General features: G+C 37.1%; 2 protein-coding genes across 2 annotated transcripts in view; both read left to right on the forward strand.

Moving 5' to 3' along the window:
- Positions 1–15,206, forward strand: part of LOC121912949 (B-cell receptor CD22-like) — a 105,385-nt gene that overhangs the window by 40,713 nt on the left and 49,466 nt on the right. The window lies entirely within an intron of this gene.
- On the forward strand, positions 13,466–14,614 carry LOC121912995 (B-cell receptor CD22-like). The gene is made up of 2 exons (XM_042435594.1): positions 13,466–13,877; positions 14,199–14,614. The coding sequence occupies exons 1-2, from the start codon at positions 13,589–13,591 to the stop codon at positions 14,465–14,467; spliced, it is 558 nt and encodes a 185-aa protein (XP_042291528.1). The 5' UTR covers positions 13,466–13,588; the 3' UTR covers positions 14,468–14,614.

Raw genomic sequence — 15,206 nt, forward strand, 5'->3', positions numbered from 1 at the left:
TGAGAAAGATTTCTGACAGACTGCCAGAGATGAGTGGCATCAAAGAAAGGAGAGACTCTCCACCAAGCAGTCCCATCCACCTCCAACCACCAGCAGCACCATGCATCTGTGCCCGCACTGTCATAAAGTCTGTGGTTCTAGTATTGGCCTCTTAAGCCATGTCAAGACCCACAAATGGGACACTTCAGGAGGTCGAATTATACTCAACCCCGAATGATGGCTGATCATGATGACTATATTGTACTCTATTCTTCTTTTATATGTTTTGTGGTCTTTTGTTGCTTTTATGTTTAGGCGCAGATGCAAGAAATTTTATTTTCTATTTCATTTTATTAGAGCACAATCCTAAACAAAAGCAATTCAAAATGATTTAGATGGTAGCAGTAAGTTAAAATTACTAAATAAATAAGTTATAACAGAAAAAAACATATCTGATTACATCTGTACTCCTGCTCTAAGCATTGCAAAACCAAACAGTTAAACTACAGAGTACTTTTGCTGCAAATTGTATTTTAATTTACACACTGGCTTTTCTGCCACAGATTTTTCATCCATTTTTCGCACCTATTTCTATTTTAAAATACTGACGACAAACATTGATAAAAACAAAACAAACATTGATAGTCTTTTCTCCTCAAAATCTAGCATGTGACTTTTTCATCTCCTTCTAATGCAGTGCGTCATTTTAAAATCATATTGGTGTAAAGGTCATTTTCATTGCCTCAACAGACACTAGAAAATGTTGCATGTCACAGATAATACAGACACTTAAGAAAAACCGAGAGATTAAAAATGTCTTAAATTTTCTCTTTTTCCTTTAAATTTTGATCCTTTGTGTCAGTGGGTTTTTTTTTTTTTTTTTGACCAGGCCACATAACAATTCTGACTCTTTAATTTAGGGCTCATAATATGAAGTTCATATGTAATTTGCAAAATGACAAACTGGTCATTTCCTTAATCTAACTCACGTATTTACAGACATCATGCATATTAATAATGTACAAGAAGAATGTAAATCCAGACCTTTAACCTCTCAGTAAAGAACCACAGTTTGTCTTTAGCTCCATCCAGTCCTCTGACTCTAGAGAGTATTACTGTACAGCTGAGAACCAGCTGGGGAAGAGGACATCTGAATACATCTTTATTAATGTGGAATGTGAGTGAAACAGATTATTTTAAATCAAACAGAGATATACTTGTTAATGTTTCTATGGCAGGTTACTGAATATCTTCAGAATTTTTTGAGAAGGGAGTTTTATTCACAATTGGCATCCAAATTTTCCCTGATGCCCACTGCTGTCACACAGTCATTGATATTACCTGGTACCATATGTGGCATTAAAGCAGAACATCCTCATTTCATAGTTAATTTATATCACCACGTCTCCTCTAGATGCTCCAAAGCTTCCCTCTGTGTCAGTGAGTCCCTCTGGTGAGATAGTGGAGGGCAGTTCAGTGACTCTGACCTGTCGCAGTGATGCTAACCCAGCAACTAATTATACCTGGTACAAGGAGAATGAAGACTCACCAAAAGCATCAGGACAGATCTTCACCATCACTGATGTCAGACCTGAACACAGTGGGAATTATTCTTGTGAAGTCCAGAACACCAGAGGATGTCAAAGCGTCACCATACATCTGACTGTGGCAGGTTGGTTTTTCCACTGCATCTGATGTGATGGGGGGACTCAACCTTGACCTGTACATTTGCATACACATATTTATTCTGTGCAATGAGGGATTCTAAAATAAACACACAATGCATAATTCTTCTCCAGTAGACCATACTTTTTTCATCAAATGTTTTTGGCCATCTCTCCTTCATCAGGGTGGTGCCTGAGGACACTCCTCTTAAATAAGGGGACATAATATGCTTTTTGTGATTTTTAATCATTTATAAACTATTATAATTCCGGATGTCTATGTAAGACATACTCAAAACTTGAAGTCAAAAGCCAGGCCTTCAGCCTGCTGTATATGTCTGTCACAATGGCATCTACCAAAGAGTACACGCAAAAAAGATAATACATTGGTGTTGTGGTTATCTGATAGAAACTGTCATATATTGACTTTAATTAAGTTTTAAACCACTTTTTTTACGATAAGCTCTTTAGATCCAACTTTCCCTGCTGCCCACTGCTGTAACACAGTCATTAATATTAACTAGTACCATATATTTAACATAATATGTAGCAGTAAGGCAACACATCTTTATTTTATTCTTAATTTATATTACCACATCTCCTCTAGATGCTCCAAAGCTGTTGGAGCAGTGAAATACAGCTGAGCTGCTGTAGCTCACCGAGTAGCTCCAATACAACATGTACTAATACAACCCTTCCTCATTTTAAAGTTAATTCATTTTAATATGTACCTAATAATATGTAGTTAATATGTAGCAAAGCACGATTGGTGCAAAGAACGTACAATTTCCTCTCAGGATTACCAGACTGTTTTTCTGTAACTGTGTTAATAAAGAAACCATCATCATATCATAGATGACACTGACTGACTGATTAACAAACAGTATAAACTGGAAAACTGATTTATCCGTCTAATGCTCCTAGTGATTTATATCTCATATCTATTAATATTTCTAGGGAAATCAAAAAATATGATGCATCTCATCTGGTTGATTCTGGTGGTCCCACTGCTGATTCTTCTGCTTCTCTTGGGTCTATGGATGAGGTAAAATAATAAAAAGCCATTGGTTTAATCAGTGCTTTTTTATTTTCTCCTTCAAACGACCTTTGGTTTCAGAGTTATGATTTTCTCTTTGTTACATTTTGAATTTGCTGTTTTTGTTGTATCCAATCCAGGAAGAAGAAAACTCCGAGCTCCACAACTGAAGTGAATGAACCTGTAGAGACTATAGAGGTGAGAGAGAGACCTTATTGACAGAACTTACACTATAATAGAGTTATGATCACTTGGCTTATAAATACACTTGAACACATTTTATTGTCAGCATGAAGCTTTAAAGTGAATTCATACAACTTGCAGAGTAGAAACCATTTTACCTGAACACAATTTCTATTGTATTTAGATTGTATTTCAATCTAATACATCTTTGATAAAATCTAATTATACTGTGACATCTCTCCCCATCAGTAGAACTCTTCTCCTGTGTATGAGAACGTCTCAGACTTGCAGGTCGTCACTGCAGCACAGACAGAAGACACAGAGATCTACGAAACCCTGGAGTAAAGTCCAGTCAGGTTGGAGCCTCCTGAAAGGAAAACACTGGCTGACAAATACCTCACCAATGTGATTTTATTCTGATGCAGTTGAACCAGTGGCTGGACTCACCTGATGGAAGCAGAAAGTAGTACAACAGTGAAATATGACAGTGGAGAGAGAGGCTGTAGAGGATGATGTGGACGTTTTCATGTTCAGTTTTCAGTAGCAGTAGGTGTGTGTGACTCAATTGTGTTTATGTATATTAAGTGTTCTGTCTGAGGTAATGCAGGTTATATTATTGTACTTTACTCCTTTGTCCTTTTTCTATATTATGGATATATGATTAGAGCTGTTATGCAAATGTCATTTTAAATGTATACATAATAAATCGCTTTTGAAGAATCCTGATTGGCTTCCTGGTTTGCACCTGTCTTGGCTCACAAAGCTCATTAAGTCTGTTCTGAATAGAGACATCAAGCTGGAAGCATCACATTCACACCATATGCAGTAAACTGTATACTTTCACACATCAAATTCAAACATAATCTTGGTTCAATCACACTTTGCTGAATGTCAAATTACCCAGATATCGCTGCGGGTGAATAAACAGCCAGTTTCCACAAAAACTGTAATTTAATAATTTAATAATTTAATAATTGGAAACTTAATTTCAGTTCCCTTTCACTGCTGCAGAGGGCGACAGTGTGCAGAAAGGTTCAGCTTTAAAGGACAGGTTCACATTTTTTCAAGTCTGTCTTAAAACAACAGTCAAGTGCCCATATGAACATTGAAACAGGTGTTGCTCGCTGTAATCATTCCTCCTGTTCATGGGGGACAAAATCAACAGGCCTCATTGTTGTGATTCAGTATCTCTGATGTTTCACTGTCCTCTAGTGGTGAAGCCTCAGTTTTGTGTGCTTCAGCACTGAGGTCTCCCTCCTGTCTGCTTTAAAGGACAAAGGTGGTGATTTTCTATATTTCAGTGAGCCACACTGTTGCACTGGTTGACATGTTCCTATTACTATAATTTGTTTAGAAACGGCTCCAATGACTAATGACAGCAATAACATTTACAGTCTCTGGAGAGACTGCAATGAGTTTGCATTTACAGAGCTTTACTAGCTTGTTGTGCTACATATCACTACATCTTGACTTTGTTATGAAAGAGAAATTTACATTGTACCACGAAGTAAATAAGAAATACCACTAGACACTTCTCTTTTCCTGTGTATTTCTCTCTCACACACACAAAACAGTGAGAAGTGACAAAACATGATAGTTGCACCACATGTCTGAAGTATGTTTTGATGCAAGATAAGTCTTTATCTGTCATCATTTTACGCTAGAAACCAGAAGACATGATGCACTCTTCTCTCTTTTGAAACTCCTAAGTGGTGAATTCAAGTCTACAGTTCAGGTTACCAATTCAATGCAATGTCAGTACTGGTTGTGCTCACGCTAAATGTCTTGGTGGTCCACTGAACAAAGTTGTACTGGTTTCCCCTCATCGTCCATAAACGTTAATAAGGGACAAAATAAATGTGAATTTAAAAACATTCAGTATGGACAACAAAGCACATCTGTGTTCTTTTGTTTTCTTAAAATTCTCACAAATAAATAGTAAACATTCATTATATGAATATTTGCCCCAGTGTGACATATTGCTGATTTTGTGAATGAAAGCACACATTTTAAAACATTTAAAGTCACAGTCAATCAAAAAAGGACTGCAGTTGTTCAATTAAAGACTGAAAAGCTCCACTGATAAAAAGTTTGCTCTCTGTCTAGAAACATTAACTGGTTCATTACAGTTAATGCAGACTGCAGCTTCTATTAATGAGTGACTGATGACCACAGTTGGTAAGTTCATGTTTACACTTCAAAGACTTTATTCCAAGTCCAATCAGCATTTTACACAAAAAAACTGAGTCAAGAATCTTGCTCCTCAGTATGTTTTAATTATTTTATCTATTATGTATTGTTCTTCCCACTCTCCTGTATTGAGAGAGACTTGCCACTGCCATCATTAAACACCAACTCAGATGCAACAGTCATGTAGTAAGAACGTAAGAGGACGTACAAGGATATCAACAAGATCAAGACCTCAAAAAGTTGCACAATGACACCACAAATTGGGAAGAAATTGCACAAAACAATAATATGGAGAAACAGAGTCCTTGCAAGAGCTGCACTTCATGAGAAAGATCTCTGACAGACTGCCAGAGACAAGTGGCAACAAAGCCTGGTCACCAGAATAAATTGTTGGAATTGTAAGTTTCTGCAAACCACAGAAATGATGAATATCTATGTTTCAACACGTGTAATACGTAGCATATTAACATTTCAACAAAACGTATAATTTCAACATTTCCAAAATATGTATCATCTCAACATTTGTAAGGTGATGTACTTTACATGCAATCCATATGAGCTGACTTTCCTATTTGGAGGAGGTGGGGTTGGTGGATGGTTAGTATTTTTCTTGGAAAGTTGAAAGTTGGGAATCAGCAGAGAGCACGGTTCGAGCCGCTTCCCGTTTCAACCGACAAAAGTTTTTTTAGCGAGACGTCAGGACATTTGCAGCCGTTTTTCTGGTGAGAAAACCGGGTATTTTAAGTGAGACATCGGGACATTTATATTATTTTTTATTTTATTTTAACCTAAACCAAGATCTTTCTTTAACCCTAACCAAGTGGTCTTTGTGCCTAAACCTAACCAGACCTTAACCACAGCATTGTCACACCATAAAACATCATTATTCAACGGATAGAAATGTTAATATGCGCTTTGTAGAAATGTTGAGATGATACGTTTTGTTGAAATGACAATATGCTACGTATTACACGTGTTGAAATGTAGATAATCAACGTTTCTGTGGTTTGCAGAAACGTTCAATGCCAACGTTTTAATCTGGCGGCTTGGTTGCAACAAAGAAAGGAGAGACTCGCCACCATCCACCTCCAACTACCAGCAGCACCATGCATCTATGCCCACACTGTCATGAAGTCTGTGGTTCTAGGATTAGCCTCCTCAGTCATGTCAAGACCCACAAACCTCAGGAGGACGAATCATACTCAACCCCAAATGATGGCTGATGATGATGACTTTATTGTACTCTATGCTTCTTTTATATATGACATGGTCTTTTGATGCTTTTATGTTTAGGCACAGCCACACACAATTTTCTACTCCGGTCGACAATTAAGTCTATTTCATTTGGTTAGAGCACAGTCCTAAACAAACGCAATTCAAAATTATTTACATGGTGGCAGTAAGTTAGAAATTCGTAAATAAATGAATAGGTTAAAACAGAATGACTAATGACAGCAATAACATTTACAGTCTCTGGAGAGACTGCAATGTGTTTGCATTTACTGAGTTTAGTAGCTTGTTATGCTACATATCACAACATCTTGACTTTGTTATGAAAGAGAAATTTACATTACCACATTACAGTACCACATAGTAGATAAGAAATACCACTAAACACCTCTCTTTTTCTGTGTATTCTTTCCCACACACACAAAACAGTGAGAAGTGACAAAACATGATAGTTGCACCACATGTCTGAAGATGGTTTTGATGCAAATGATGAAGATAAGTCTTTATCTGTCATCATTTTACGCTAGAAACCAGAAGACATGACACACTCTTCTCTCTTTTGAAACTGCTAAGTGGAGAATTGCAGTCTATTGTTCAGGTTACCAATTCATTGCAATGTCAGTGCTGGTCATGCTCACACTAAATATCTTGGTGGTCCACTGAACAAAGTTATACTGGCTTCCCCTCATTGTTCATAAACTTTAATAAGGGACAAAATAAACATGCATTTAAAAGCATTCAGTATGGCCAACAAAGTGTATCTGTGTTCTTTTGTTTTCTTAAATTTCTCACAAATAGATTTTAAACATTCAAGGAGAGACTTTCCACCAAGCAGTCCCATCCACCTCCAACCACCAGCAGCACCATGCATCTATGCCCATACTGTCAAAAAGTCTGTGGTTCTAGGATTGGTCTCTTCAGCCATGTCAAGACCCACAAACCTCAGGAGGACAAATCATACTTAACCCCGAATGATGGCTGATGATAATGACTATCTTGTGCTCTATACTTCTTTTATATGTTACGTGATCTTTTGATGCTTTTATGTTTAGGCGCAGACACAAGAAAATTTTCTACTCTGGTCAACAATTAAGTCTATTTCATTTTGTTAGAGCACAATCCCAACCAAAAGCAATTCAAAATGATTTACACGGTAATAGTAAATTATAAATTAGTAAATAAATAAATTAATAAAGTTATAACAGAAAAAAACACACGTCTGACTACAGCTGTACTCCTGCTCTAAGCATTGCAAAACCAAATAGTTAAACTACAGAGTACTTTTGCTGCAAATTGTATTTTATTTTACACACTGGCTTTTGTTCCACAGATTTTTCATCCATTTTTTGCACCTGTTTTTATTTTAAAATACTGACGACAAACATTGATAAAAAAAAAAGATGACTCCTTCTAATGCAGTGCATCATTTTAAAATCATGTAGATGTAAAGGTTGTTTTCATTGCCTCAATACACACTAGAAAATTTTGCATGTAGGAGCTTTGTTAATTTGTGCACCTCTGGCAGACAGTTGAGATAATATGGACACTTACAAAAAATGGCGAGATTAAAAATGTCCTAAATTTTCTTGTTTCTTTAAATTTTGATCTTTTGTGTCAGTGTTTTTTTGTTGTTTGTTTGTTTTTGACCTGGCCACATATCAAGTCTGACTCTTTAACTTATAGATTATAATATGAAGTTCATATATATTTTGCAAAACAACAAACCGGTCATTTCCTTTATCTAACTTACGTATTTACAGGCATCATGAATAATGATGTAAAGAGGAAGGAAGTTGGACATGCGTGCCCAATAAAAACAGTCTGATTTCTGTCATCTCCTTACAGACCACATGAGGAACAGACAAGACAACATCTTTCTATGTTCTATGTAGAATAGTTTATTGATAGGAGTTGTGCCCAGTATTAATTTGTTGGTTCATTACATCTGAAGCCAGACAGAGACACAAGAGGAGCAGCTATGAGTTTAACAGCAGCAGCCGTTGGATTTGTTGTCTTCCTTCTCTCTTTGCCAGGTACTGTATATCTACATTTATTTTGTACGGTATTTAACAAAGGTGATATGATGCGTACCTTTAAAACCCTTCACAGACATCTTGAGTTTAACTCCTAGTTTTCTGTACTGTCACACTTTTAACACACAGTTGTTTTTAATCCACACATGCATTGCTTTGCATTGGAAATTGAACTTTTGTACAGGTTAAGACAGTAAGTGTAATGGAGGTGAAAATCAAATGCCCCAGAATTAAAAAGTCTTGTCAAGTGCATGTGACACTCTGACCAAAACACAGCATTTTAATGTCTCTGCTGACAACATTTTCTCTCCATGCTGCACTGTTAAAGTTACTGTCACTGAAAGTTATGCTCTGATGCACTTCAGTAGACTGAAATATAAATTCATGTGAATCCTATTCAGACATTTAAACATTACACCTTTTCTGGGCATGTGTAAACCTAAAAGACAGTTCCAGAAAAATGTCCACCTGTCCAGGCATCCAAAGGAAGCCAAGGCCAGATGTACAAACCAAACCTGAAATTTGTTGGACAAAAGTCCAGATAGGTGCTGAAAATGTTTTGAACCTTTCTTGCATGTCTGTATATGTCCAAAAGTGGTTCATTCATTATATTTTACCTTTTCTATTACACACACACACATCCAAAATGTTCTCTAAACAAGTGTCCAGATATTGAACCTACTGTATACTGGACATCCACAGATAAACAAAAAGGGGTTCTAGCCAGACGATGATGTGTTAACATGTGACTTTTGTGTTAATGTGTTTTGAATTTGTTTTGTGATAATGTGTGGGTACTGAGATTTTGATTGTCTTACTGACTAAAGTGGGATGAAACAAGCTTTTATTTGAGAAATGTAGACGACTTCTTGAGCAGATTTAGAAATGAAGCACTTCCAACAAAATAGTCAACTCTGTCCTTTGTTGCTATAATTCTGATTGTGGTTTCTGATGTGCTCTGTGTTACAGTGATACAGGGTCAGACTGACTTGGAAGTGACTTACACTTCCACTCAGATCTGTGCCTTAAAAGGATCAACAGTGGACATAAACTGCAACTACACATACCCATCCACAATAAATAACATTAATACCACGGTTGAGAAAACATTCTGGTTTATTAAATGGGAAGTGGATGTGACAACAGACTCAAAGTTCACAGGTCGTGTGCAGGATCACTGTGATAAAAACGACTGCACTCTGAGAATCACAGACCTGAGAGAGAGCGACTCAGCTGTGTACAAGTTCAGGCTTGTAACAAACGTTGAAAAAATTTATGGTCCACCTGGAGTCACTTTGACTGTCACAGGTAACATTTTAATATGAAAATTTAAATTTTATACCCCAAAAATGTTCAAAGTGTTATTAACACAACTGTTAATGTGTATGTATTACGTGTATGCTGACAGTTTAATCTAATATGACATTTCTGTTCTTTCTTTACATACCATCAGATCTCCAGGTGCAGGTGAGCGGACCAAATCAAAACTTGTCTTCTTCTCAGGCAGAGTTGACGTGTCTCAGCAGCTGTCCTCTACTTGATCATTCTGTCTTCATCTGGTACAAGAATGGACAGAAAATAAAGGAAGACACATCTCCTTCTTATGCAGAATCCATTAATAATTCTGCAGACAGCTTTTCCTGTGCTGTGAAAGGATATGAGGATTTCAACTCTCCTTTAGAGTGTGAGTTCACTCCACAGTCTTCCACTAACATGCTGCCATCTGGTGGAGCCTGTAAACTGTTGCATTGTACCATGACTGATAATTACTGGCAGCTACTCAAGAGTGATCTTTTGCAAAGTTTGAAGACAGTCAGATGATTAGAGACATGAGGTTTATATATTCAATCTTCCATTTGGGAGTTATGATGTGCCAGATGGGAAAATTACTCATTCATTGTTTAATCTGGTTAGTTAGCTTATTTCTCCCCTAGAGGTTGTTAGTAAGCATGTCAGTGTCATTGAACCAGAATCATTTACTTGGTCTCCTACCAACAGTACTGCTGATCTGAAGAAAACTTTGAGTCTATTAAAATGTTTCACCATAAAGGAGGAAAAGCTTTTGCTATGATTTATCTCTTTGATTTTATGAATATAATATAGTCTCCTGAGTATTTAACACAGTGGTTCCCACTGTGGAGGTCAGGACCCCCACAAAAAAGTAACAAGATAAAAAATATGGGGTTGTGAGATTATAAAATAAATATTATTATTTATTAAGGAAATACACAATTATGTTATATGTAAAATTATATTTATTTTGATTTTGATTTTCTCTAATTTCTGCTTTTTTCTTTTGTGAAGATAATGGAGAATTTTACCTCTGAAAATTATTCAAACTAAACAGTCGGAGAAAGCAAAACAACTCTTTTAACTGCTCAGCTCATACTCATAGATCTGCACTCTGTGATGAGGGGTCACAAATAGACAAAGCTTTGTATTAAGGGAGTTAAAGGCAAAAAAGCTTTGGAACCACTAATCTACAGTAATGCAGTCTGTGGCATAAGTATATCCCCCTCCCAAAAAACACACAGACAAAAGATTCAGTGCTTACGATGATGTTTTAAACTTATTTGATCTTTCAGGTGTCAGTGGTCAAACTTGCAACAGAGTGACTTACACCAACAGAAACATCTGTGCCTTCCAAGGATCATCGGTGGACTTTTCTTCCATGTACAAGAGTTATAACAATAATGTTGAATCAAAATTCTGGTTCAGTCCTGAACGTAGTCATCAGTGGCAGAATCCCTCACAGCCTGAGGACCTTAGTGAAGACTCCCAGTATGCAGGTCGTGTTCGGGTCCTTGAAACAGAGAGAGGACGCTCCACTCTGAAAATCTCTGACCTGAGAGAAAGCGATTCAGCCCAGTATCACTTCACATTCAAAACACCAAGCTTTGAATGGAGGAGTAGTTTACCTGGAACAACTCTGACTGTCACAGGTACTGATGAACTTGGAATGACATACAAACAGTACAGTGTATTAAAACTACAGTTTTAAGTACAGAACAACACTGTGTATTTAGGTATATGAATGCATAAGTACATGCTCACAATGTCAGCATTAACATGCTGATTTTAAAGAATAAGTTTGGCAACTTTTTATGTTTTTCTTACTGTCAACAAATCTCATGTGCAGAGCCAACACTGAATTGATCCCACTTAAAAGTATTGTATGTGTATCGAAAGCCTAATATATCTTATTCCTCTGTAGCATAGACCTCTGTTGTTGTCCAAAAACTATTAAAAACATGTCAATGAGCCACACCGTTGTGCTGGGTGACATGTTCGTTCACCATGATTAGATTTGGCTCTGCACATGAGATTTGTCGACAATAAGAAATATATAGAAAATCACCAGCAATATGCTTTAACAGGTATAATGTTTACCATGTTCACCACATTTACTCAGCTGAGGCTGATGGGAATGACTACGAGACATTTTACTTAAAACCACAAATGTCAATCTCATGGTGGCACCAGATGAAAAGTCTCAGCATAAGTCAGTAGGATTCATCCTCTGAAGAACATGTTGTTCAATGTTTGTACAAAATTTCATGGCAATCCATATTTGTTGAGATATTTCAGCCTAGAAAGGTGAAAGTAATTAATACTTTATTGTAGAAGAAATTCACATGAAACTGTTGGTGACTATATGATTATGATTACTGAAACAGTTATTTAGGTTTTGTTTTTTTCTGGAAGCAATGACATTTTGTGTACTTCCTCACATCCAGCTGTCAAGGTGCAGGTGACCAGAATAACAGTCCATCAGTCTCATTCTGAGGCAGAGCTGAAATGTCTCAGCAGCTGCAGTCCAGCTGGTTCTCTTTCCTACGTTTGGTTCAAGAATGGACAGAAATTTCTGGGAGAAACTTATACAGGCCAGTTTTATCCTGCAGACAACATCTCCTGTGCTTTAAAAGGATACGAGGATTACCGCTCTCCTACACTGTGTGAGTTTACTTCACTGTCTCTAACTAAATGTCATTTTTTAACTAAAGTACCAAGAGACAATATAGTTTCTAACATGAGAGAATAAGCCTCCTTTACCCACTTTATATCTAATATTGCTTCTTACATTTTATCAATTATTCAACCTCTGTATATGTAAATTCAGTTCCACTGTGAAAACGTGTTGTCATTTAAAAAAAATAAATAAATAACAATGTTTTTGCCTCCAGATGCTCCAATAGTTCCTTCAGTGTTGGTGACTCCGTCTGATGAAATCATTGAGGGCAGTTCAGTGACTCTGAACTGTAGCAGTGATGCTAACCCAGCAGCTAATTACACCTGGTACAAGAAGAATATAAATCCAGACCTTCAACCTCTCAGTAAAGAACCACAGCTTGTCTTCAGCTCCATCCAGTCCTCTGACTCTGGAGAGTATTACTGTACAACTGAGAACCAGCTGGGGAAGAGGACATCTGAATACATCTTTATTGATGTCAAATGTGAGTGAAACAGTTTATTTTAAATTAAACAAAGATATACTTGCTAATGTTGCCATGGCAGGTTACTGAATATCTCCAGTATTTTTGAGAGGGGAGTTTTATTCACAGTTGGTATCCCAGTTTTCCCTGATGCCCACTGCTGTCACATGTTTATTAACATTAACTAGTACCATATATTTATGATGATATGTGGCAGTAAAGCAACACATCCTCATTTTATAGTTAATTTATATTACCAAATCTTCTCTAGATGCTCCAAAGCTTCCCTCTGTGTCAGTGAGTCCCTCTGGTCAGATAGTGGAGGGCAGATCAGTGACTCTGAACTGTAGCAGTGATGCTAACCCAGCAGCTAATTACGCCTGGTACAAGGAAAACCAAACACTGTTTCATGGACCAGAAGGAAGTTATAATTTCATCTCCATCAGCTCTGAGGACAGAGGGATGTACTACTGCAAGTCTGAGAATCAATATGGATGGATCAACTCTTCATCTCTCTTCATAGATGTCTTGTGTAAGTAGTAAAGTGTAAATCAAACACTTTAAGTCAACATGGTACTTTTTGTGATAATAATCTATGAGGCCCCTAATCCAAAATGTCCTAGACACTCTCCTGAGCTCTGACTGAACTACATCACAAGGAAATATATGCCCTTTAATAGCTTACTTACTTAGACTTTTTAAATATTCCGTCTGTGGTGCATTTTCAGTGAAATTAAACAAAGATACTCCCATTTAAAGTTTAAACAAAGCCATGTTAAAAGCAAACACATTGACTCGACATACAATATATCATACTGTCCTGCATGTTAATATTAATGAATGTTTGTTGATACATCTTGTTCACCAGATGCTCCAAAGCTTCCTTCTGTGTCAGTGAGTCCCTCTGGTCAGATAGTGGAGGGCAGTTCAGTGACTCTGACCTGTAGCAGTGATGCTAACCCAACAGCTAATTACGCCTGGTACAAGGAAAACCAAACACTGTTTCATGGACCAGAAGGAAGTTATAATTTCATCTCCATCAGCTCTGAGGACAGAGGGATCTACTACTGCAAGTCTGAGAATCAATATGGATGGATCAACTCTTCATCTCTCTTCATAGATGTCCTGTGTAAGTAGTAAAGTGTAAATCAAACACTTTAAGTCAACATGGTAGTTTTTGTGGTAATAATCTATGAGGCTCCCAATCCAAAATGTGAGCTCTGACTGAGCTACATCACAAGGAAATATATGCCCTTTAATAGCTTACTTACTTAGACTTTTTAAATATTCCGTCTGTGGTGCATTTTCAGTGAAATTAAACAAAGATACTCCCATTTAAAGTTTAAACAAAGCCATGTTAAAAGCAAACACATTGACTCGACATACAATATATCATACTGTCCTGCATGTTAATATTAATGAATGTTTGTTGATACATCTTGTTCACCAGATGCTCCAAAGCTTCCTTCTGTGTCAGTGAGTCCCTCTGGTCAGATAGTGGAGGGCAGTTCAGTGACTCTGACCTGTAGCAGTGATGCTAACCCAACAGCTAATTACGCCTGGTACAAGGAAAACCAAACACTGTTTCATGGACCAGAAGGAAGTTATAATTTCATCTCCATCAGCTCTGAGGACAGAGGGATCTACTACTGCAAGTCTGAGAATCAATATGGATGGATCAACTCTTCATCTCTCTTCATAGATGTCCTGTGTAAGTAGTAAAGTGTAAATCAAACACTTTAAGTCAACATGGTAGTTTTTGTGGTAATAATCTATGAGGCTCCCAATCCAAAATGTGAGCTCTGACTGAGCTACATCACAAGGAAATATATGCCCTTTAATAGCTTACTTACTTAGACTTTTTAAATATTCCGTCTGTGGTGCATTTTCAGTGAAATTAAACAAAGATACTCCCATTTAAAGTTTAAACAAAGCCATGTTAAAAGCAAACACATTGACTCGACATACAATATATCATACTGTCCTACATGTTAATATTAATGAATGTTTGTTGATACATCTTGTTCACCAGATGCTCCAAAGCTTCCTTCTGTGTCAGTGAGTCCCTCTGGTCAGATAGTGGAGGGCAGTTCAGTGACCCTGACCTGTAGCAGTGATGCTAACCCAGCAGCTAATTACGCCTGGTACAAGGAAAACCAAACACTGTTTCATGTACCAGAAGGAAGTTATAATTTCATCTCCATCAGATCTGAGGATAGAGGGATGTACTACTGCAAGTCTGAGAATCAATATGGATGGATCAACTCTTTGTCTCTGTTCATAGATGTCCTGTGTAAGTAGTAAAGTGTAAATCAAACACTTTAAGTCAACATGGTAGTTTTTGTGGTAATAATCTATGAGGCTCCCAATCCAAAATGTGAGCTCTGACTGAACTACATCACAAGGAAATATATGCCCTTTAATAGCTTACTTACTTAGACTTTTTAAATATTCCGTC

Source organism: Thunnus maccoyii, chromosome 2, assembly GCF_910596095.1.
Source record: "Thunnus maccoyii chromosome 2, fThuMac1.1, whole genome shotgun sequence".
NCBI lineage: Eukaryota > Metazoa > Chordata > Actinopteri > Scombriformes > Scombridae > Thunnus > Thunnus maccoyii.